General features: G+C 39.3%; 1 protein-coding gene and 1 pseudogene across 3 annotated transcripts; both read left to right on the top strand.

Annotated features, from left to right (window-relative positions):
* The first annotated feature begins 1101 nt into the window (after positions 1 to 1101).
* On the top strand, positions 1102 to 20781 carry ankrd10b (ankyrin repeat domain 10b). 2 transcript variants are annotated; one of them, XM_080786665.1, is made up of 6 exons: positions 1102 to 1447; positions 2619 to 2771; positions 3701 to 3792; positions 16061 to 16341; positions 17648 to 17755; positions 20074 to 20780. In XM_080786665.1, the coding sequence occupies exons 1-6, from the start codon at positions 1250 to 1252 to the stop codon at positions 20319 to 20321; spliced, it is 1080 nt and encodes a 359-aa protein (XP_080642791.1). In that variant the 5' UTR covers positions 1102 to 1249; the 3' UTR covers positions 20322 to 20780. The 2 variants fall into 2 exon arrangements, with proteins under 2 accessions (XP_080642791.1, XP_080642792.1); XM_080786666.1 differs by lacking the exon at positions 17648 to 17755 and having other exon boundaries at positions 20074 to 20781.
* Positions 20782 to 21598: 817 nt separating this feature from the next.
* Positions 21599 to 26109, top strand: LOC308331114 (ubiquitin-conjugating enzyme E2 A-like; annotated as a pseudogene). The gene is made up of 6 exons (XR_013966241.1): positions 21599 to 21780; positions 23518 to 23587; positions 24179 to 24204; positions 24573 to 24662; positions 24746 to 24834; positions 25343 to 26109. The product of XR_013966241.1 is annotated as a ubiquitin-conjugating enzyme E2 A-like (transcript).
* Positions 26110 to 26113: the final 4 nt, after the last annotated feature.

Genomic DNA, 26113 nt, shown 5'->3' with positions numbered 1-26113 from the left:
ACGAATCGTCCATGTGGAATTGGAGTGGGCTAGGAAATAATTAATTCTTCTTCCTCTTCCTTGTCCCAAGCAAGCAACTTGTTTATAGAGGGCGCTCTATTATGTCATCTGGAGTGGACCATACGTGGGAAACTGGCGGTCCGGGGGCCACATGCGCCCTCACCTTCACTTAATGCGGCCTGCAGGTTAATAAAAGAATACTGGTAGTGATATATTGTTGATTTCAGCTTAGATAGGATTGATTTAGTATTTATGTTCATAAAGTTAACATAAGTATAACTTAAAATAAAAAAAATTACTATTCAGGATTTCAATTCAAAAGTAGCAAAAATAAATAAATCAGACTAGTCTGAAGTGAGTGGTGCTGTACTGTATTGTGCTGTTACTAGTAGGCTACTGTACTGTACAAGCCCTCCTCCCTGGCCTCTGTGTGTGTGTGTGTGTGTGTGTGTGTGTGTGTGTGTGTGTGTGTGTGTGTGTGTGTGTGTGTGTGTGTGTGTGTGTGTGTGTGAGAGAGAGAGAGACACTGCTCAACAGTGCCATCCAGTGGTATTAGCGAGTCGTGCTCAGGACAGACAGGGACATGTAGGGACACACATACCGGTAGCTGTGTATAGGAGTGGCTAGTGGGGGAGCACCACTTAATTAGGATTCCAATTCAAAAATAGCAAAAAAGCTTTTAGATCAGCTATTTTTGCTATTTTTGTGTGATATAGAATGACAGTTGTAACTTGTATGTCTTCTTTTCCCTTTTTACCTCCTTTATGATGATGATTTCCTGTTTTTTGGCTATATAGATAATGCTTTATTGGGTCGTCCACTCAGTCACAGTTAACAGTTTTTTGTTTTGAGTTGTGCTTGAAATATACTGTAATTCTGCAAACTGTTAATAAATACTTAATCAATCAATCAGTGTATGAAATATGCCCCCCCCCCCCCCCTGGAATGAGTTTTGAAATATAGTCTCACTCTCAGCCCCTGATCTGGACGAAAAATCCGTGAGAGAGAGATCCACTCCAGAGTTTTCAACTCACTTACTGGTTCTCAAGTTACACTCCACACACAGACAGACTGAGTGCTGCCCTGCTTTGTGTTGTCAGGCAGAAGCAAACAGCACGGCAGGCTAGTGGCGGCGTATGTATGGGCATCATTTAACAACAGAATATAAAACAATAGCTATCGTTCTGTTCTCCTATCGCTATAACAATCACCTTTGTTTCTTGTGGTGGTATTTTTGGGGGCTGTAATAATGTCGGTGGGCGTTGAATCTGGATTCTCGAGCGAAGAGGTACTGAATGTTCGGTTCCCTCTGCACCGAGCCTGCAGAGACGGGGACGTCGGTGCCTTGTCTTCTCTCCTTCAGTGCATCACAAACCCGGCTGACCTGGCTGTGGAAGACACCTTCTACGGCTGGACACCAATACACTGGGCTGCGCATTTTGGAAAGGTGCCTATACTATGTTATAGAGTCACGGCCGCACTCTTCGGTGGACTATTCTTTATTAAAGTTAAATGTTCGTTCGTTGTCCCCCAAAAAAAGGATAATGCATTTGGAATGGTTTCCGGGTATGTTCGCCATTAGCAGCAGTAGCAGGACCACGCAGAAAAGGGAGGCGTTGCCGTTGGCGGTTCAATGGAATCTTTATATTTAATTTAAAAAAAATGATGATGACCATTCATCGTTCGGTAACTAGACAGGCAAGTGACTACGTGACGCGGCAACGCCAAGCTCGCCACCCTGCTAAATAAACTTGCTGCTATACGTAGATGTTTGGCAATGGTCCTTCAAATCATTCCACATGATTAAAGAAAAATTAACGGGCATTAGTGATTATTTAACACAGTAGCCTAAATATTTGTATGAATAATACTCAATTGGAAAATGGGACGATCCGTCCCGATAGGTAATTGTTTAGCTCTGGTCCATAGCTCTAATGCGTTGCATTTATAGATGCAACGCATTAGTTAGAGCATTAGTTAAGAGCATTATGGATCAGAGCTAGTAATTGTTATGACTTGGACGGGCATTTATGCTGAACGACAGTGCCTTCTCAATCAGAAAATAATGAAAATATAGCCCTAGAATGTATGTGATCTTACATACATTTCATGATGTAATACACAGCCATAGAAGAGCGGTCCCCTCCGCTCGCGGTTAGCAGCGTGACATGTGCGGCATAAAGGCCTATTCATAACTTTCCAGGTGATAAAGGTGAAGTGACTACCGACCTTATCACCTAAAACTGGATAATAGGCCTTCAATCTGCTCTGCACGGCATGTGTACTCACCCAATAAATTATTCCAAGTCTGATAATGGACGGTATGACTGATGGTGATGGACTGAATTTACCCTGATCAACACAATACAAACGTCATCACAAAATGTGACCAGGGAAGCATACATTTATGGGGCACACACACTGTCACACACAAATGCACTGCCTAGTCTTTGCTTTGTATTTGTACAAATAAAAATACTTTGTTTGATTGAATCAGCGCGTTAACAACATCCAATAACCTTTTCACTTTATGGCTTCTAATGAATTATAACTTTTCCACTTCTCCCGAATCTCCCCCTCTTGTCTACATTAATGCCTTGGCTTTTTTTCTGTTACAGTTGGAGTGTGTGATGCGTTTGGTCCAGGTGGGCTGTGGTGTGAATGCTATGACTTCCAGGTTCGCTCAGACACCCACTCACATCGCTGCCTTCGGGGGCCACCCTGAGTGCTTGTTATGGCTACTGCAAGCTGGTGCTGATATCAACAGACAGGTACAGTATATGGCCACACGAGATGCCTAGAACTTTGGTACTTTGATATCCAAATGGTAATTGTACATGTATATATTAAATGTAAAGGCTGCAGTGCAGAGGTTAAATTAACAGTGAGCACAGTACGTGGATAAATGGTAGACGGTACAGCTATAAGTGACATCCTTTAACCCAAAAATCACACATGGATTCACACATGGACGTGTCGCATGCACATGCCAAGAGTAAAAAGAAAAGAGCAGGCTTTGAGGCTGATCCTTAGCCTGATCCCATCATGAACTGTGGTGTGGGGGGGGGGGGGGGGGTCATCTTAACTCTTATGTCACAAGTTAACCTCTACCGCTGTCTTCTCCATCTGACCTATATTCAGATTACGTATCGACGAGATTTGAGCTTTTTTCCAATTACATTCTTGTGTATTTTCATATTCTTCATCATAACTGCCACTTTTGGCTAGATACCTTTTTTATTCCTCGCAATGCTGAGAGAGTATTCCGAGTAGTGGGTCACAATTACATAATGACTCCTTGTCAGGGATTACGTCACTTTGAGTCATTCTTTTTATGACATTTATAAATGCATTTTGTATATTTATTATTTAACCCTATTTTGGTTTTAAATTCTCATCCAGAGCCATCTGCTATTACTAGAACCACACAGGACTTTAATAAACATGGCCTACTTTTTGTTTTTGTTTGTTTAGAGTAGTGAGTGTCTTGAAAATATTCCTCTCTCTTTCTGTCTACTTCACTCACTTCACTTTCTTTTTTTATTTTTATTTTCTCTCACTCCAACCATCTTACTAATTATGTGTTGTCCAGGCTGCGGTCACATCCTGATTACCCCCTTGAGACTCTGGTCCCTTTATTATTGTGCACAGCGATATGTTTTTCTTTGCATGACGATGGATCTCTGTCATCATCCTTCAGGATTATGTGGGCGAGGCGCCCATCCACAAGGCTGCTCGTGCGGGCAGTCTGGAGTGCATCAACGCTCTCTTGATTCAGGGAGCGAAATCTGAGTAAGTCCTGTTACAGCACTCTTCTGTGTCCTCTTTCTCTTTTTCTCTGTACAGCATCTCAACCACACCTTTAAAAGGGATCACCACCAAAAACGTAAGCAAAAAAATGAAAATACGAGATTGTGTTTATTGTAGACTAGAGTAATACTGTGCGGTATAGTAGGTAGATCTAGGGATGCATGTAATCATTCTTCTCACGGATAGCAATCTAAAGTTCTAAACTGTATTATGTTAAATAATCTGAAATATGTGAACCACACAAAGATGATGCATTAAGTCTAGAATTTCAAACGGCTACAGGCTTTCATTCTATGTAGGCTAATGTACATATAGTGTAAACATGTGGTATAATGAGGTTGGCCAAGAGAGATTGATATGAAGCTCAGATTCAGGCCATCAATAATAAGGCACTTTACCTGCCAATTGTATGTACTATAGAGTCCTACTCTCTCCCATTTAGACTTTGATACTGTTGGTCACACAGTATTGTGTGTAGTCAAGATTCTTTAACCATAGGATGATTGACAGGATGCCAAGTGAAAGGCAAAACACCATTAAATAAACGTTCACGCAGGTACCAGACAAAATATTAACAAGCCTGCCTAGTACCGAAATAATTTGACCACAAGGTGAACTGTTTGATGAATATCAGCAATTTTGGTGGGGCTCCCTTGAAAACGTGATATATCTTGTTGTTTAATGTTGCAACAATTCACATTAAGTTGTCCTCTGTGTGTAATAACATTTACAGTTAAAACAACTTAACTGTTTGAATTGATGAAGAACTACTTCACAAATTAGATTTATAGAGTTAGTTACACTTGGCACAGATTTATGAAATGCTGTGTTGCCATTATGTATTAAACATGTAGTCATGTACCGGTATACATATCAGACAATTAACAAGTCAAAACAGTTGAAATTCAACATTTAAGAGAGAACAACTTAATGTAAAGGTTGACCAATGTTTTTTTTATTTCTATAAAAGTAAGCCATGTTGCATGGTCTTTGTTGAGTTCACAGTGTTTTCTTTGTTAAAGTTTGTTTTTGTTAGTATCTTACACTATACACAGCTGGGCTGTCCAGCTGGACTTGGTGACCAAATGTACATTTCCTCAGTGTATGCATATTTCATTGCCCAAATGAAGAGGCTACATTTCTGTGTGTAGACTAGAGTAGGAGAGTAGCGACACGCTTTGATCTCTCCGCAAAGCGGGTAACTGTGGGCTATAGTTCCAAACATTGCTCCTATGGCTGGAACTATCCCATTGAGATAGAATGAGCACTTCCGCATTCCATTGTTACAATGATACGGGAGTCAACACTCACCACTCTCTTACTAGATTACTCTGGTCACACCGGAGTTTAATTCTACCTATGAGGGTAGATTCTCCCAATGCTTTTCAATGGAAATGCACAATGCAATGCAGTTGTTGCTATTCACGGATTTCTGGGGGGAAAAAAGTAATTTTTAAAATCAATTTCAAACTAATTTAAAAGCATTGTCAGAATCCGCCCTTATAGGTAGAATTAAACTTTGGCGTGACCGTACCCTAAATCAGATAGGCGATTCGCCTGTCTATATTATATGGCATATATATATATGACATAAACAAGGCGAGTCTATTAACAAATTATCAAATGTAATGATTCAATTGTTATTCATATTGTAAACACAATTAAATGCTTGGAATAGGAGATGCATTATTTATTGTTGATAATTAAGAAGTTAAAATAATAATTTGCATGTTAGTAGACAGTTAATGTAGTGTCATAACCTTGGCCTGTGAGGCCATAACAAAAAGAGGGGGGGGGGGGGGGGTTGTATTTTCTAAAATAAAATATCAAAACTGAAGAAAATCAACAGGCTACAGATTGTGATAAATTGAATAGATTTGGATTCAATTGGACCTACAGACTTGTATCTTCAGGTGTCTGAATTCTCCAGAAACTAGATGTTTGTAGTTTACTTTTGCATTACCAAAACTATAATGATTGCAAAACCCACCAATCCTGTGGTATGAATCTTGAATAATTGATGACTCTTTATATACGGTAAATTCTTAAAATAACTTCTAACCTGCTCAGAATAAGGTTAGCCTAAACAAAGTAATATTCTTGTAAAGTCTTTTTACCTTAGTTTCCATTCCATACATGTATGCACAAATATCTCCATCACTGTAAGATACATAAAATATAAAGTATAACAAAGGCTTTTAATATAGTTTATTTGTAAATGCAATTGTGTATAACTTAATATACAACTTCATTTAAATGACCTTTTTATTAAATTATTTTCTTTATGGCCATGTATGGAACTATGTATGCCTTTTCATCTGAACAAAATCAGTGTCCTGGCAGGCTGGCACTGTGTTGAATTCAGACCGAGTGTCGCCTACAGTAAGTAGCTAACGGTCTTCCCTTGGACAGTAATTGTCATAACCAGGTGAAACTGTGCTGTTTGCAATTTGCAAATGAGAAAAATGTGAAAGCGATGCTGAAATTGGATATTCTGCCAATTCTGTTAATATTCACCAGGTTTGTGTTGACAAGTCCACTAACTGATGAAAAGAATGTCAACATTGTTGATATTCTTAAAGGGCCACTTCACCCTGTTTGCAACCAGATCTTATTTTAATGATGTTTGGGAGACGAGAAACACTTTCCTGGGGGTTTTTATGTGTTTTTAGATATGTCAGTATTTCAAGTTGTCCATGGGCTTCATGATGTCATGGACACTGGGTTCACTTCCCTCCTGGACTACAATTCCCATAATGCTTTGGTGCACTGCTCCTCCTTGTGGATGCGTGAATCTCGTTTGCGTCCGAGCATAGGCATGGTAACGCCCCGCTTGCCTGTGATTGGCCTACCGACACTGTCCTCCGATGTGGATATAATGCTGGATAGTCAGATGCGAGGTAAAGCCCAACACACACCGGGTGCGCAGCGACGCGACACAGGCGTTGCCGCGCGGCAGCAACGCCTGGAAAATAGAACAGTGGCGTATCGGAGCGCCAGGCGAGGCGTGAACGCACGTCGGACGCCGCCGGTGTGGGATAGGTTCATTGAAAATAACGGAGGCGGCTGTTTTGACGCACGCCGTTCGCAGACGGTGTTTGTGGGGCTTTACTCTCCGTGGTGGGAAATAATACAAGTACGGTATGATACAAGAGAACTATAACTATAAGAGGCAAACTAATGTTTATACCGTTTTCTTTGATGGAATAATTGATTGAACATGCAACTCCGTGATATGATTTGATTTGTTTGTATTCTAAAATAAAGTGTTTGTGTTGATTATTGTGTAGTTAGTTTGCATGTTTAAACTTGAAACATTATTGTACTGAAAAAAGGCTTTATCCTTTTTTAGTGTAATAGTATTAGTTAACTATAATTAGATTAATACACGATAATCAACACTAACACTTTATTTAGAACACAGCCAATTGAGCCAAATCATATTACTGAGTGCATGTTCAATCAATTATTCAATCAAAGCAAACGGCATACACAATATTAGTTTGCCTCTTCTGCAAAAATAGAACTTACAAGTTAAGTTACAAGGCTGCATTCTGCCGCGCGTGCCAAGCTGTCATTCTCTTGTTCTCACCACGGAGTAACCTCGCGTCTCGGAGGACAGTCAAGACGGTCCGTGTCGGCAGGCCAATCACAGGCAGGCGGGGCGTTACCATGCCTATGCTGGGACACAAACGAGATTCACGCCTTGTGGATAGGGGGAGGGCTGGCTTACTGAGACAACATGTAGTCCATGACATCATGGGCCCGTGGACACTTTGAAATTCTAAAATATCTAAAAACACATATTATCCACATAAAAACCCCCAGGAAAGTGTTTCTTGTCTCTCAAACATCGTTAAAATAAGATCTGGTTGCAAAAGGGGTGAAGTGTCCCTTTTAATGAAAAACTGTTGGGTTCATCCTATCCTACATTGTTAACTTTCTGTCTCTGGTATCCCTTTATTTCATTGAAGAATGCCGAAATGGAGAAATCTTTCTTCATCAATGACAATTCTGTTGTAAAAGTGTCAGAGAGGAAGCCTAGCTTCAATTATTGTTCATGGGAACGCTGTAAACAAAGGTGACATTGTATTTAATAAGCCCTGGCTTTAATTAGAAAAGCAATATACAATGAATCGGGACTGATTTAGTGGAGGTAATGTGCATTTGGTCATCAACTGTTGAATAACACTTAGTAATACAAATGATGTAATGTGTTTTTTTTTCCTGCAGAAATTGTTTTGTTTATTATCATGCCATTTCCTTTTTAGCTCATGATCCAGGAATGTAGAGAATGCTGGGATGAGAAACTAATGCCAGCTAGGTGGGAAAGAGGCTCATGACATTATTATTATTATTTTTTTTTTAACACTCAATTTTAGAATTAAATTTAAATGACAACATAGATTCTCAATAATAATAATAATTACATACCTTATATGCGCAACAATTACCGAACTTTATTTATAGCGTTTTCAAGTATAAAGACATAGAACCCCCACATACAGTATACCCCACCCTCCCCGGTTCCATCACAAAAGAATAATCAACAAAAACTTTTAATAGACGTTTTTAACCAACTACATAACACAACTAGTAAGGGAAAAATCTGAAACCAGCACAAACTGTGCAGTGAGTACATGTTCAAATTTAAGGCTGTACCTTTTCAGAAAAAAGCTGTAAGTATATGCACACACTTCCACGATCCGACTCATCCGATGCGAGAGGCACTCGGGATCGCTGCCCTCCACACTCTCCTCTCTTAACATCAGGTTCTTGAGCTTCCTGCCCCTCCTGGCTCTGCCCTGGGTTGACTCCCATAGTCAATTTACTTGCCTGACACAGTGCCCAGTGCTCTCTGACTTTATGAACGTGGTGGGTCCCCATAGAGGTCCACATTTCTGATGCGGCCCGTCCATGTGACACCTAGTGCCATTCGTAGCATTCTTGTGTAGACTCCATCCAGGGCTCTTTCCTGTTGTGCTGCGAGGGTCCATGTCTCGGCCCCATACAGCAGTACTGACTCCACAGTAGCTATTAAGGTCTTCTCCCATGCAAGGCATTCCAGGGAAGTATACTCTCCGGCCCTTCAGGTCCTTTTCTGTTGAAGCAGTCCAGGCCCCGAGGTATTTGAAGTCCTCGACTGTCTCAAGCGCCGTCTCCTCCGCAGTGGCAATGGTTTTGTCCGTTTGACTGTCGATACCTTTTTGTTTTCTTGGCATTGAACTTGAGGCCAATCTTCCTGCACGTCTTCCTCCATGTCTACTGCCAGTACCGGTAGTAGTTTCCTTCCTTTCTCCTTCCTGTATTTGAGAATAGGGCGATGTCATCTGCGTAGTCGAGGTCAGTGACCATGACGGGGTGTCGACAATGTAATATTCACATAATAAATGCTGCAGAAAAGTAGTACATTTTATGACCATGCATTATACTCATGGTTATCATACCAAAAGGACCATGCTGAGAAATTAGTTTATTCAAATTCACTGAATGGAAGTATGGGTCAATTAATTCTGACGGACATTCGATGCTGGCATATTTTTCTTGGGGAATGTGCTTTTTTTCCACTTGATGTTTAGAGGCAGGCCACAACGTTACAAAGGTTCAGTCTGCCATATTGCTGTTGACGTGATTCAGGGAAATGAAGAATCTTGCACTTAAGAAAGTCGACAAGCCGAGACTATGGTCGGAAATCTCGGAATGTCATATTAAAACAATGGGCCTAATTCATAAAGCTCTGCTCTATTTGATTTTGATTCATGAAAGGCTATGTAAAAGCATCCATCAGGAGCAGCACCTTTTCGGTTGCAAAGTCCTACTAATAATACAATGTTAAATGATTTGAAACAAAATTGCTTTAATAGGCCATGGTAACAACATACATTATAGAGTAGACCAACCATGATTCAAATTGGACTTTATTTCAGTTATAATGAATTGCATTTTCATAGCGCTTTTCCAAGTGCTCAAAGCGCTTTACAATGGTTCATTCATTCAGGAGGTGAAGCGGCGAACAGTCGATGCCAGCGTCCTCACTTCCCACATTCACACCCCCATGGTGGCAAGCTCACACCGACCAACTCATTGGAGGCAGTGTCTTGCCCAAGGACACTTCAACATGTGGACAGGAGGAGGAGCCGGGATTCGAACCGCCGACCAAGGGATCAATAGACGACCTGCTCTACCTCCTGAGCCACAGCTGCCCCACAGTTATGCAGTAATATACCCCATGTTCCCTAACATACATTCCAAATGTCAGGGAACTTAGCTAAGCTTTTATTCCTTACTTGGTATCAAGTTTATTCATTTTTACATTTATATTCTGATAACAGAGTTGGATGATGGGAATAAACATTTATTATATTTCTAACTAATATACACATCAGCTTTACTCAGATGTTCACAAATATAAATGTAGCTTTTTATAGTCAGATGTGTGTAATATTATCTAGTTGCCACATTGAGTTACTTTTGACAAAAAGGCGAGTGTATTGGTTAAATTTAAAAAGCAGAGCGATTAAGGCTCAATTATTTTAAATATGGCAAGTTTATTTCAAATGCTACATCTATCACACTATATTAATACAGAATTGACTTCATCTTAATTTTCTTTAATCACATAGAATAAGCAAAATATAAATTGATCCTGCTTGGGAGAGTGGGACATCTTTGCTTTAAGAAAAGGGATGGCCTGTTTCGTCAATTGACTTGAATTGATATGAGCCCCCTGATAGTGCCGTCTATTTAATTTGGCTCTTGCATTTTCACCCTCTTCTGCCAATAAAGGGGACTCTTTCCTTATTTCCGTTTCAATCCTGGATCCGATCTCATGCTCTCCTCTTCCCCGGGTACTTTAGTCCACAGCAGGATGACTGCTTTCTTTCTGTCAACTCACTGTTATTTTAACTGACAGTGATGGCAATATTTCAGTCCCTTCCAACGCAGGAAATGGATTGACTCTTTCCCAGGATCTGTAACATCTAAAGAACTCAAAAGAAACGACTACAGCTTCCTTCATACAGTATTCAGTACAAACTCGGCATACGGACTCTAAATTCCTGAAGCTTAAGCAAGCAACACTGCTGTGCTGTCCTAAGTTAGTACAGTACATGAATTACTCGCATGTAGAATCTGAAAAGATGAGAAAATGGAGCATAGCAAATTTTCACGGCAACAGCATTATATTTATTTAGTGGAAGAGAAAACTGAAAGAGACTTTGGAAAAGTGAAATAACAAAAGGAACATGCTGCTTTTCTCACGTTCTGCCCCACCTGGATCTTACATTGTTAGCCTTATGATCAACTGGACATTTTCTTGTGTTCCCTTTTTGAAGAGATTCCTTTTTGTCCCTCAATTTATTTTCCTACATTGTTGGCCTTATGATCAATTGGACATTTGCGTGTGTTCCTTCTTTGAAGAAATTACCCTTGAGGAGAGGTCCACTTCTTGACAATATTCCAGAAGATCTCTTATCGGTAGGCAAGTTATTTCAAGAGCAGGCCTTGTCTTTCTGGCTGCCAATGGAATTTCAGATCAAATATTCACAAACTTATCTTTTATAAAAGAAAACATTTAAATCAAAACATCCATGAAAACGTTGTAGACTGCGTGCACTGGTAATATTACCGTGTAAAACAATATTTATTTCCTTTTTCTTTTGGTGTCATGAGCCTCAAAGTATCACGGTCGTTCACTAGTAAATTAGGACAAACTAGAATAGCGCATAGTGTGCAGTTGGGTAGAGCAGTGCAATTAGCAAAGCCTAGAGCAGCTCAGTGAGACAGGCTAGATTGGCACAGCCGCATATTATTAACTGTTTAATGCTAACAATCATCTTCTTGCTATGGTTATTATTCACTGTCATTGTATTGTGCAATATATTTCGCCTCATAGAAAATAACTGTTTTATTTTGTATGTCACTTACAGTATTAACCCAATACAATGATATCATAGTCTGTTTTGACATCTTAATCTGTCACCTTTTCCTTTATGAAAGTGACAGTAAAAAGAAAAAAAGAATATATATATATATACTTTTCTGTACTGTTATCAGAAACAGAAACGTACGTCTTAATGTTTTGCAACCATTGAATTCGAAATGACTTGGTTTTTTCAAGTAATCCTAGAAAAGGGGGAGAATAGACACTGCAGAGTCTGCCCCGTTCCCTGGGATAGCTGCACTGTTGTGGCATTGAGTGTTCTCACTATCGCTTCCTATCGACACACTGGCAAACTGTTGAGGTATTTCTTGCGGTGATTGGTTTTAATGCTAGGACTTTATGAATCAAAACAAAATAATTTAAGATTTTAGACCTGCATGCTTTGCTTATTATCCATGACTGTTCCTGTATCCAGTTTTTCCAATTTATTATTTTTGTTTACTGTTTATTTGTTTTTAATTTTGTTAACTAACCATAGGAACCCTTTATGTGGACAGGTTTAATCATGTGAGTCTCAAGATGTGTAGCATGATATTAGGCTTCCTCTGGCAGATTAGAGGATAGCAAGGGAAGATGTGTGCCTAAGGCTGAAAGCAAAGCATATCAGGCATTTACGAAGAATTAACGCTTCCTTTTTAATTGGTATACCAAAAGAAAAATATATATATCAATTCTCAAAGAAAAATGCACAGATTTCAGGCCTCACTTCAAAGGAATTATCATTTGAGCTGTTCAGTGTATTGTAATATAACTTTAGGTATCTTAAATAATGCTACAGGAATAAATGTTTGGTTTTAACAATGTAAGTAGTAGAGAGCTGTGGATCTACAGCTATAGAAGACGAGAGCTTTCATATGCACTTTGCAATAATTAACAATAGGGTTTGAATCAATTCTGGAAGCACTGAATCTTTCTATTTGCTTCAAATTCATGTAGAATCCCCTTCTCACTAACTGGATGACATTTCCAAGACATTGAGAATCACTCCCCAACTGTTAATAAGATGAGATAAAACGTTGTACAACATCAAAATGATAACAGCTGCTGGATAGAAGAACACAACATAGAATCCACTCACACTGGATCCTGCTCCCATAAATATTTATTATATTTGCCAACAAAGGAGACGTTTGATGGTCATGAATGAATAAATATCCATGGGAATATGATCCAGAATGCAGACTATTTTTCTAAGATAAAACTTTGACCCTGAGGGCAAGTTGGGTTGTTAAAGCAGCTGGTTGCAGAGCAAATTAAAGGCTGAACAAGATAAAGATAGAGAAAGAGGAGTTTATCGTTTATTATCATTAGATCCCCAATATTAAGTATCCCCTAAGTATTAAGAATAGATACCAGGGAAAATCCAGCTCGGTCACAATTACCAGTATGTACTGTAGGCTCTACAAATACAGGTAACGTAATGTATATAATTACAGTTTAGATATTTGCAATACTTTTCTAGATTTTAGATGCTCTGGCATTACATACCTTTCATAATGGGTATAAATGTAGGTAGGTTACATGGTCATCTCATGACTCTTATAATGTTATGTTGGGATCAAAACTGATCAAATTAAAGGGAAATTAACTAGTTAGACTAATGGAAAATCTGTAAATAATATATTCACATTGTGGCTCTTACAATTCATTCAGCATTGCTGTATAAGGTGAATTTATTGATCTGTTGAAATGTGTTTGCTGTCAAAAGAACAAAACTAGTTTTCTTGACTCCTAAATTATATTAAACAACAAATGAAACAATATTTCATCGATTGAATACTTTATACACTGGTAGTACAATCAAAAATGTATAATAAAAAGCCCCATGGGCTTGTTTCCATTGTGGTCCTTTGTACTCAATTCATAAGTACCTGAGATATTTATTTCAAAGGAAACCGAACACAATTGCTACAACTTTGACATAACATTCTGTAGCCAAACCTTCCCAATTTCAAAACTTTATTGCAAAATGAACTAGCATAATGCATTAAAACAAATATGTTACTTTTATTTGAATAAGTAGATTACCCATTCCTTTAGAGTGAGACCTGTCTATCTACAGCTCCCCAAAAATAATTTGTATTTGAGTTTTACAAAGCGTATTATCTTCTTGGAAGCGTTAATTTGGGGGCGGGTGAAGTGTATGCAAGTTAATGTGTGATTTTTGTTTTTTATTCTACAGATTCTTTTCATGTGCACCGTTTACTCAAAATGTTGCATTGTTTTGCACCCTGTTTAGATAAGAACAGTTTATAAACACTATGAATGAGCAAACGGTTACCATTTGTAAGATGCATTTCTGATGCCAATGTATGGATGACAATGTCACTCGGTTTAATATAGATTTATTATATACTTATATACTTATTAACAGGTTCATTTTTGAATATAACCTGTTTTTGAATCATGCCATTGTAGATTGCAGAACACCTATTCCATACACATTCAAATATATTACATGTGTCTACTGTCAGGTTAAATGAGCACTGAGAACTTCTACTCTAGTGTGTATTCCCATCAGAAACTGCTCTGTCAACACTTTTCCCTTTCGTTGAGTGCCCTCTGAGATGGCCTGCAGAATCCATAGTGCACATTAATTAACGCAGTCATTTCCAATCTGAGGGGAAAGCTTAGACACGTGGGCCAGAAGCCCAGCCCTGTTTCTTTGACAAAGACATGCTTGTTTTGCCAGAAACTCATTCTGCAACAGAATGCAATGACATTAGCTTCGGAACAAGTGCAGTTGTGTTTTCAGGTTGCCCAATGCCCATAGAAAATATTTTGTGTCCGGCATTCGACCTTGGATATTTTCTTGATGTCTCCTGGCTGTCTCCTTGGCCTGAAGTGTAACAAACTTCAGGTCCAAGACGTTAGCCAGACATGCACCGTAAAATCTTCCTTTATTCTCAATTAAATTAACACCGAGTACATTAACGGCAATAATCAAGTCCTTGTTTTAAATTAATTATACAACTATCCTCAGTCAAATAGTTTAACTAATGGATAATTATAAAATGTGGCTACTTCTAGCTTTCCCTCTTTAATGTCTTACCGTATCCACATTGATGATGGAAAAACTAGTATACTCGGTGACATTGGCACAGTACTGACTAAAATGCATTGAAATCTAAAAAATGTCATCAAGACCCTTTTGGGTAAAGTGATGACAATGATCACTGGTGTTTGCTCATTCATAATTGCATCCAAATTACCACAGGACACCTGCTGCAATCGGGTACGATTAAGTCAACTGTATGTGTTTGCGCACAACTTAATCCAAATTAATATATGATGATATTGAGGATTCTGTCAGCTTATATTAATGTTATTTTGTCTTTGTTTATCAGCATCCAAGCAAAGTGTAAACCCACATAGGCCAAGAAGACATTATGATTCGGATGCTTGGGGATCACATGCCATCTTCTCCCTCTTCTCCCTTCATCCCTCTGGATGTCATGGAATTTCTTATGAAGCCTTTGACTGTAACTGTCTTACAGAAGCAGAGAATACACCGTTGTAACATGTTTCTTGGAAAGTTCTTAAACTTTCCATGGCCAGCCTCGCTGACCTTTTTTCCCACATTTTGTTCCTTTTATAATCTGACACTACACAAACATTTTATACAATATATCTTTGCACATAACATTAATCAGACACTCGCACTGTAATTGAATCACTTTGTACACCTTTCACACTCGCAACTTCAAGAAACACTGCGACAAACTCTACTGTCGTCATGAATTGTGTGCACATATCCTTCAGAGGTGTTATTGATGTGCAAAATGCTTGGCGTGTTTCCCTCCCTGGTGAATCGTCCTTCATGTTACAGCCTTTGCTCAGACAAGGTGAAGCACTCTGCAAGGATTTCACTCCCATCTGCTTTTGGTGAAATCAACGCGCATTCTTGTTCAAAGGTTCAGATTATGTCACGTACTGATTTAAACTGGCGCATTCCTTCAGGCCCTTAATCATACCCTTTTGCAGCAGACCTTTACTTTCCAATTTTTTTTTACTTTGGAAATTGTGTCCACATTTCTATTTCATTGATATTTATAGAAGATGAAAATGATCTAAAAGGATCAATCGTCATCAAATGAAGATGACGAGGTTATGAGAGCATAGAGCAGCACAGGCAGTTTGTGTACGTGTGCGTGTCTGCGGGTGTGTGTGTGCGTGTGTGTGTGAGACTGTGTGTGCGTGTGTGTGTGTGTGCGTGTGTGTGTGAGACTGTGTGCGTGTGTGTGCGTGCGTGCGTGTGCCAAAACAATGTTGGGGGGGGTCTCTCTAACACTCTGTCTTCTTGTGCAGTATGAGGAATGCCACTGGGCTGACTGCTGCTGACCTGGCCCATGCCCAGGGCTTCCGGGAGTGTGCAGAGATCCTCTCCAATGCTCAGAACCTGCAGAGGAACCTGGCTCAGTCCCAGACCCAGCTCAATGAGTTTTTCATGAAAGCCACTGGTGGTCAGAATGGGCTCCACTCTCAGCCCACAGTCCAGGCACGGTCCAGCTTCCTGAATGGGATGCCCAACAGAAAGAGGTCGTTTGATAGCATGGATGTCAGTCAGAACAAGAAGGCGAGAATTAATGGTAGGTTGTTGCCCCGCTAATGGAATCTTTTAAGTGTGTAGTGCCTGTGTGGTGGGAACAAAAGCTGGATGATTATTCTTTTTTGAAGTCTCGAGTGTACTTCATTGAGCATTACAAAATGCGCATCATAAGCTCAGATAATTTCATTTTAACCCGTTTCTCCGCCAAAATACTATATAATAGTAATATAATAATATATATAAATAATAGCCTGCGTTATTTGTCGGGAAGCGACACTGCCAAAATGCGTAGCCTACGTTTATTCAGTTGTATAAATGTGTTTAATCCGATCTAGTGGAAGGGCTAATGTGAGTATACTCACATTAGCTTCGCATGGCTATCTGTTGTTCGCTTAGACCCTGGGCTTCGCCATCTTTGGACGCACGCACGCTTTCAGTCGCTTTAGTCTCCAAATGCCCCTCCCGCCAGGCGGCATTTCTGGTCAAAACAACGCTTATTGCACGGAGCCTGGTGGTCGTAGTGATGGCGCCGGCCAGTATTGATCATGCTCCAGGCAGACAATAACGTCCGGTCGAGAGTCAACACACGCCATTAAGCTGACACATCCGGTCGCGGTGTTTTGGATCTTCAAAATAAGGGTTGAACGGCGCGATATCCTGCCGTGTTGTTACCTAATCCCGGCAGAAATGGTGTTAATATACGTGATCTACTGTGAAATCTGCTATCGTTCGTTTAAGCAATACAATGCTGTCTGTGAGAGAGAGTAAGGAACAATGCGTTGCATGTCTTTTCAGTCTGAAAAAATAATGCTGAAACTATATTTAATCAGCCAATTTAATTCTTTGTTTTGTATTTAGTCAGACAGACTTTTCTGACCTCCTTAGAAAGGAGTATGTTGAACCAGTGAAATAGTGTTCAGATTGAGATGGATTGAAAGAAAACTCCTGCACACACTCTTCAAATGTAAGAAGAAATGTTTAATGGATATACGTTTCAGTATATTAGACCTTCATCATGTTATCTTGTTATGCTGATGAAGTTCTAACAGACCGAAACGCTCTTGTAATTCCCATTGATTTACTTTTTTTCTTGCATTTGAAGACACTGCGGGAGTTTTCTTTCGGTCCGCTCAAGCCTAGTTCGGGCCCTCATTTGGTCTTCTCCTGCGCACGTGCAAAAGACTTGCTTTTAAGAGATGGATGATATTACCTGGTATGACCTATTACATTGAGATTTGTTGCATTAGGCAATATTGGTACCATGGTTTCCAAATGTTTGAGTAAATGGAGAGGCTCTGTTGCAACATCCCAATGAATTCTGTTCGTTCCTCTCTGTCGAATCTTAGGTTTGGATATACCCTCACAAGTGCTGAATGGGAATGGGCCACTTGGTGGTGCTGGAGATTTCCAGATGGAATGTGTGAATATGGAATCGACAGACACTGTGTGCTCAGGTGGGCCAGCAGGACCGTTTACATTTGGGCTGAATGGGTTTACTCCACCACAGGGGCCAGGTCCCATAGACCAGAGGGAGGAGCAGGGGGGAGCAGAAAGATCAAGGCCTCCGCCTAAAGAGCTGGAGATCATCACTGTGGCCTCAATGCAGATTCCGTGTCGCTGCACCAACTCTTATGCCTACCTCTAGGGGGAATGGTTATTGTGTGCTGCTCAATTTATACGTTGTTGAGCGTAGGTGTTGCGTGCCGAGAGTGGAAGATCTACAACCTAATGCGTCTCATTTTCAGCGCATGAGACTGGCGCACAACAACGTTTAATTGCAGTTTATGTTGTCACACTCCCATTCGTCCTGACTATTGTATACATAGTGGCATATGTTTCCTTGGAGTTGGTGTAGAGGTAGATTTTGCTGTTTTTATGCTATCTGAGATTTTAGTGGAAAGGGTATTCTGAAAAGTATTGTTTATTGGTAACTTTGATACATTCAAATTTATACATAAAGTTCTTGTACAATCCCCTAGTTCCCTACATTTGTAATGTAGATTTAAAAAAAGACATTTGAAGGGAATAAATGTTGTTTTGCACAATTTTACAGCAAGATGTCCTAGATTACACAGAGGAGCAGAATTCCTGTGACACCCTTCTGCCTAGCACTGTGTGTGAATGTAGGTCATGTTTGCTTTAGGACGAGAAATTGAGGCTGGGCGACAAATCAGAGGCTGTGTTAGATGTTTTTCATTGTCTGATGCTTGAGTGATCATCCATTAATCTCAACATAAGGATGTGTACTAGTGCTAGCAGTGCTGGTGCAGACCTAGAGAGATCAATTTATAATTTACCTTCTGTTGGAGTACATGACATGACATGACGGTACATGTGTTCGCTCCCCAAAACAAAAAGGCAAGCATTTTCTTGGAACAGAATTTGTCTGAACAGACAGAATTTGATTCTGCTCTGCTCTTATTTAGTTAAACTACTCTCATGTAATACGTACTATTTTGTTTTATATTTTATTAAATAATTATCTTATGCCAAAGCATAACATGAATGTAGCTTGAAAAGTATAAACATTTTCACTGTGCAGATTTTATACTGTATGATGTACTAGGACATATAGTCGCTGGGAGGCTTTCGTGTGCTATTCCTTTGTGTCCATTTTAGCCGTGTGCTATATTGTTGATTGTGTGTGGTGTGAATAATGGATGTGTACTCGGTAATAGAAAAAGGCCTGAATGTCGACAGTACCTAGCACGTTACTGTATATCCATAAATTGATAGAATTCTTTTAGAAATTGGCCATTCACGACAAGCAGTTCTGAATCAATGTTTCTGCTCAATGCAATTTGAATGCATTTGTACTTTAAAGTAAAAAAGCAAATTGAATTAGCTGTCTTGAATAGTACCAGCTAATATACTGTACGTTCATCATCTTTAGTTGCTTCGTGCCATTTGGCAAACTGTTCTCTTACATTAATGGTGGTGCCTATTTGTTCAGCTTTAAATGTTGAGTTATCTTACTGTTGGTACAAATTGGATTTTTTTTGCCAATGAGCAATTTTTAGTTTTGTACTTAATAATAACCTCATTAAATGTTGACTAATTTGAATTATTGTGGTGGGCTTTGATTGTGTTGTGTTTTCATGCGTTTTCGTGCAACTTCCAAGACCCGACTGTTCAAATTTAATCTCTGAATTTTCAAAGTATCTGAGATAATCAGGTAATTATTTTGAGATTATTTTATTTGTTTATTGTGAATAAATCAACAGTTGCTTTTTCCTTGTAGCGAGTTTAACTTATGTACTATGTAGGCCTTTGAAGCTCCCCCTTTTTGGTGTGTCACTGTGCTTATGCCACATGCAGATGTCGGCATGTACTCTGGCTTCTCTTGACTCGAACAGGAGAGCAGCAAAACTAGGGCAGTGTGCCATATGTCTGATTGTATGTCAGCCAGGGCAGGAAAGTAGATCAGCTATTGCAGTCGAGGTCTATGGCCCGGTCTTGTGCAATTACATAAGGCTCTCTGGAGTTTTTACGTTGCAATGTATTGATCATTTGTCTAAACTAGGAGGGTTCACTGAGATATTTCAGTGTGTTTTTAAAATGTTAATCGAAAGAATGAGTCGAATCAAAGACTGCCACGGTATTGTGCATGTGTAGTCCAGCCCGTTAAGACCTTATGGGATAATTGTGCAAAACATTTTTGTTTTCTCATTTTTAGTATTCTGAGCTGGGATCACGATGAATTCGTTCAGAGCTCTTAAATCAGTCAAATGGAACTGTATCAAAGTGTCTGACCCTTCTGTCTTATGTTCAGCATTAGGTGCATCCCCTGGTGAGGATATTCCCTTAAATGGTCATTGCAAACCCCAAGTCCCAAACGGGTGTGACCCAACACTGGAACCGGACATCATGCGTTACCATCAAGATATCTACGCAAGCACATCTGAGACTATTTCTAACGGCAATGCAGGCAGCCAACTGGAGCACCAGAAATCAGTCACGGCGGAGCAGTTTTATGACCATGCTCTCTTCAGCACAATGCTTCTTTACCATGGGTCATAAAGGTCCTCTAAGTTTACCCATCATCGATAGAATCTCATTGATAGGCTCCTATTGTTTTTTTGTTGTTGTTGCTAAAGCTTGCCTTGATGTAATCATTTAAGCCTAAATGAGTATTTGTCTGCCTTAAAGCTATCCTGTCAATGAGTCAGCTCCTCATGACTTTGTTGTAAAGGGCAGGCCCATTTTGACCATGGGTGTCTACAGTTTTGTGGTTGAAGTCTTCTTGTAAGTGGATTTCTGTTTTTGAGTTACTAAAGAAACATGGTGAGGGTGCAAAAATGAAATGCATTTTTACCCCATGTAAATTTTGTTCAGCTGTAAATAGCTTTGTTTGTACTACTCACTAACCTGTTGAAATGTAGCTCTGGCATTAAAAAGATCAAGCCTGTGTACTGAATGTAAAGCCTCCATTTCCAGATGGTTGTCAGCTAGAAATCATTTTGACTTTCTTCCTTTCATGTGTTTCTTGATGTTAATAAAATAAGCAATTAAAAACATAGGCTACAGATTGTTATTGCAATCAAGTTTGTTAATTTATAAATGTATGCTTACTTACTGGCTACTTTATTAAAGCCATGGGGTGTGTGAGTGTCACAACATATTTCTAGATACTTTATGTAAAGAAGCATATTGTTAATAACTGTTGATAAGTGTCAACGTTTCCATGAAAACTGTTCAGTAAATTGTTGTACACAACATTGTCGTACGACGGTGTCGCGCGCCGAAAATAACATCTACAAATCCGACTACAGTCATTTGAACTTGTGAACTACAGGGGAAACAGGTCTATCTATCGCACACTCGTGGAAGATAAACCAAGTTCAACATGTCTAGTCACCTGTGACCTGTCTGTCAATACAAATTTAGCCAACGGTGTAGTATCGACCTAACCTGACGGTTAGTATCGACCTTGATCAGTGATCATAACTTCACAATACACACAGCCTGTACTGCAAACAATATTACGTCACTGTCACCACGCCCCCTGCTAGTTGCTGCCTTCTCAAATGAGAATCGGAGGGGAGCGGGCGATGCGTTATCAAAATACCTTACCATTATTACAATTATTTCACCCATTATTTGGGTTATATTTTCGCACAGATTGATTATTCAAACAATAATATGGCTAATTGATATCAGAGGACCGGGTTGGTGTGAAATATATAATGGCCTGTGAGGCAGTATACCCCCTCACATCATTTGCAAAGTGGTATCGCCCAGTGTACCTAGCTATGCTAGCCAGGCCCGTCAGGCCGAGATTATTGAGATACCGACGACGCAAGAGAAGCGCAAGCATAATTGTGTCACTGTGATGGTGTATATGAAAACATCGATGCTATTACTATTTATTTGATCAAAAATAAGCTTACTGAAACATCTACGTATTGTACATTAAGTAGCACACACATTAAATAATGTCAACTCCAGCAAGAAGGCGGCTTATGAGAGATTTTAAACGGTGAGTCGGTCGATCTTTCCCCAGGAATTAAATGATGCTGGTAGGCAGCGGTGTGATGTGATGTGTCAAAAACAGCTAACGAAGCTAAGCTAAGTAGTAGCAGCTACCGTGAGAGCCAGGTCTATGGCTGGACGAAACTTAACACCGTGTACTGTAGATAATGTGTCGCAATATCCTTAATATTTGTTCGGTGGCTGCATATGTATACCCACACCCATTTCCAAGAAAACATGTATTATGTTTATTTGTGGTAGGCTAGTTTATGTTTAGCGAGGTGGGCAACAAGCGGTCATTTTTCATTGTATTATTAGCTAGTTGGCTAAGTTCCTGTTGGCAGGCTACGGTTTAAATGGCTGTGGACAAGTACCTTGTTAACTACTTTTAACTTAGTATTGTGAAAACGAGGTTATCGCCAATATTACTGGAAATGTTTTTTGATTTGGTTGACGCCACTATTACTGGAAATGTTTATGATTCGATTTGCATTTCTTGTTTTTGCGTGTTTGTGAAGAGCAAGCGACCGTCCTGGCTAATGTGAAACAAAACACATTTTATTATTGGCTATAGTGTATACATACACAATTACACACTGCATATTGTGTCCGCCTGTCCGGTATCATTATGGGTTTACAAAAACTCCTTTTAATCCACCCTGGGCATACTTATCGTGGTCTTATATGGCTTTTTAGTTTTTAGCCTTTAAACTGAATTGCCCAAGCAATTGAAGAAAGGTGCAATATACCTTTTTAGGTAGCAAGGAACTCTGTTTAGAATGGGAGCCCAAATGTATTGTGGCCTATCCATATTGGAGTCGCATTCTTTTTTTTATGCAGATGGAACCGTATACAACCTCATAGAAACAGATTTTTGGAAATCAAATTTTGAATCACATTCCTTAGTTCAGGACAGTTTCATAAAACCAATCCGAATCCATCTGGATAGGATTTCACATTTGGGCTGCCCTTCGGAACAGGGCTTTGAAGTATTGAAATTATCCATTTTCAACTTCAAGCTGTTTTGTTTAAAACATTAGCAGCCAGTCCTCCTGCTCTGGCTACAAGTTGTGCAATAGTTCATGTGACATGTGAATTAGCTGATATGTGTACATGGCACAAACCATGCAGAAGATTAGTTTGTATTGTAAATTTGTCAATTTGACCTTTTGTTGGAGGTTACAATTCTATTGTGGTGCCATGATGGTGTTATGCTGCACTGCAGTGATTTGTTTCTGAAGTAAATAAACTAATCAAATCAGTAAAGCAGAACTCAGTTACAGTCCAGCCCTACTGGATTATTAAATTCTATTTGAGTATCGACTTTCCTTTAAGGGGTGGAAATCAAATGTCATACCCAATATTGTTTCAGTTTTGAGAATCTCCACCGTCCAGTTCTGGCAGTTCCCCCCACAGCTCAAGGATGTTAATATAATGTTTCACATTTCCAGCATGTTGTGTAGACTATTATAATGTATTGACTTTTTGACTAGAGGACTGTTAATGTAGCTTCCACTTCATAAAAATAAAACAAAACTGAACTTAAAGATCCCTTTTTCCCTTCTTCATGACACTAACATTAGTCGTAGATATTTTGATGATAATACAAAATAATGTAAATGCATTTCTGCATCCTTTACATTGAAAAACAGTCCTTCGAAGGTAAAGCGAAGACAGAGCCAGTATTGAGTATGGTGCCACAGTGGGGTTTATACAGTACTTTCTGTCATTGGTGGTTCTGTAGGCTGCAAGAGGACCCTCCTGCTGGTGTCAGTGGTGCCCCATCTGAAAACAACATATGCTGTCATATTTGGGTAAGAAGTTCATGCATTGCCAAAGACGGTGTATATAGACGAATTTAAAAACGGGTCTCATGGCTGACTTTATACCTCATACTAAGCATTTAAAGTATGAGATATAAAGTACGGCAGCCTTGTGTTCATAAATCAGAAAGATTGGGTATTGGGTAAGACTGACGTTATGTATGTTTCAGGACCTTTCACTGCTTCGTCTCAACCATTACTCACGGCTCTGGTCTCGGCTACCGCGGTGGATATTTTGACATTCCGTTTTTATAAATTTTGGAATGTTGCCACTACTGTTGGAGCAGCCATAAACTACACAGGTTCATCTCGATGTTCTGGAGCATCTTTGTTATGTTAGTGTTAGTAAAAAGCAGGTAAAAGAGTAACGTTTGAGGCAGACTAACATCAGTTACTCTACCGTTCACTGTAGTTTAAACCCCGCAGCTACATCGAGTCCGCCTACAGGAAATGCGTAAGCTGCGACCATGATACCCGTTTCTGAATTCGTTTATAGAGATGGAGATTTCCCGTTGTAATTCTGTAATTGCTGCTAGTGTGAATCATCTAATGAAATGCGGTCTTTGTTTGTAAACTCTACAGTCCAGAAGGAACACCTTTCGAGGATGGTGAGTGATTTATTTGACATTTATAACTTCCAAAATTCGATCAGAATCCCTGTATAATTTTTGACATGAACAAAACCGTTTACTTGCATCATGTAAAGGTGATACAAAAATACTGTTTACTTATAATCATTTTTACAGTGGGTTTTCCTGTTTTATACCTTATTTATAGTGAAAGGAGATTTATTTTAATTCATCCACACACATCTTGTTCCATATGGAAACCACCAAAACTATGCGGAACACTGCAACACTTGCTGTAGTATTTTAAGAAACAAAATAAAATATAGTATATTTAATTGCAACTCTAAAACTCTAAATGATGCACTAAATATCACTCCTTTGACCGTGGTGTGTTCTTCTCTTCTCAGGTACATTTAAACTCACAGTAGAGTTCACAGAAGAATATCCCAACAAACCCCCAACAGTACGATTTGTGTCAAAGATGTTCCATCCAAATGGTAAGGGATGTTTTCATATTGTTCACCCATCGGTGCAATTGTCATATACACAAGTGGATGCTGATTTTGTTTTTCATCTAAAGTTTATGCAGATGGCAGTATATGTTTGGACATTCTTCAGAATCGCTGGAGTCCCACTTATGATGTATCCTCTATTCTTACTTCTATCCAGGTGAGTCATGGTAATACAGAAGACAAATATATAATTAGGGCAGTGCGGAAAGCATGATTACTGTAGTCTTAAAGTGTCTGTGTGTCAGAGAAAAGAGTATTATCTGCTGAATTCTCATACAGATGCACTGAGAAATGCAAATGACTGCAAAGATGGCCTGTCTAATTCTGGAGATGTCTAATTCTTGACTGAATGGAATCTTTCTACAGGACCAGAATTTTAATCTAGACATATGCCTCCTCTTTCTGTTCTCAACCTCCTGCCTATACTATCTAAATAATAGGCCCAAATAATCTTAAACAACTGTATTAGGGTGCTGTCACACTGAACTTTGATTCTGCCCTGTTTTCAATGGGAACGGAGCAGTTTGTTGCCATTCATGAATTTCAAAACAAAAAGATAAATAAATGCTCATTTCCCATTGAAAGCATTTGCAGAATCCACCGCATAGGCAGAATTAGAAAGGTTGTAATATTAATGTATCATCATGTCTATCTTTTTACGACAGTCCCTGCTTGATGAACCAAACCCAAACAGTCCAGCCAACAGTCAGGCAGCACAGCTGTATCAGGAGAACAAGCGGGAGTATGAGAAACGAGTGTCAGCCATTGTAGAACAGAGCTGGAGAGACAGTTGACCACACACAATCTGGGTAGCTGCTCTCTCAATACTGAGCGTGTGTGTGCTGCAAGTTTTAGTGGAGTACCTCTTAATTTTTTGGATCCCTCACAAATTTGATTTTAAGCTTTTATGCACTTTACATTCACCTTCCCCTCATAGAAACTTTTTTTTTTTTTTCTTTTTTACCTGCTGGGAGTGTTACCCCCCCTATAATCACTTCTTTTTTCAGTCTATCATGGGAAGTATGTGCTCAATCTTGCCTTTGAAATATTTTGTCAGTAAGGACCATTTTGGGCATTCAGACAAAAACAATGCCTGTGTTATCTTGCTGTAAAAAAAAATCACACAGACTGGATTTGAATTGGCAAGATGTATAAACAAGTCACAATGGGTCCTTGTCAGTCTTGTACCCATGGTCTTTTATGTAAAGCGTTTTCAAAAGTAGTTTTCTCTGGACTCCTGCCTGACCACTCACCTTTCTTTAGGAGTTTGCAGCCTGAACATATTGGACTACAATTCACCCTAATCCATCTCTTTAAACCATGTGTTGACTGTGTTGTGAACTCTTACATGCATGACAGAAAGAGTGTATTCATGTTCTGTTCTGTAATCATGTATATAAAAAACATGCATCTGAACTATGTACAGATTTTGCACT

Source organism: Protomyctophum bolini (genome assembly GCF_963924005.1).
Source record: "Protomyctophum bolini genome assembly, chromosome: 16".
Lineage (NCBI taxonomy): Eukaryota > Metazoa > Chordata > Actinopteri > Myctophiformes > Myctophidae > Protomyctophum > Protomyctophum bolini.
The sequence above is the reverse complement of the archived record's forward strand: the minus strand, read 5'-3'. Positions and strand labels throughout refer to the sequence as shown.

Coding starts and splice junctions, on each gene's coding strand:
- ankrd10b (XM_080786665.1), top strand. CDS start 1,250: ATGTCGGTGGGCGTTGAATCTGGATTCTCGAGCGAAGAGGTACTGAAT. Junction 3,793..16,060: donor ATTCAGGGAGCGAAATCTGA/GTAAGTCCTGTT, acceptor CTTCTTGTGCAG/TATGAGGAATGCCACTGGGC. Junction 17,756..20,073: donor GACAGACACTGTGTGCTCAG/GTGGGCCAGCAG, acceptor TCTTATGTTCAG/CATTAGGTGCATCCCCTGGT.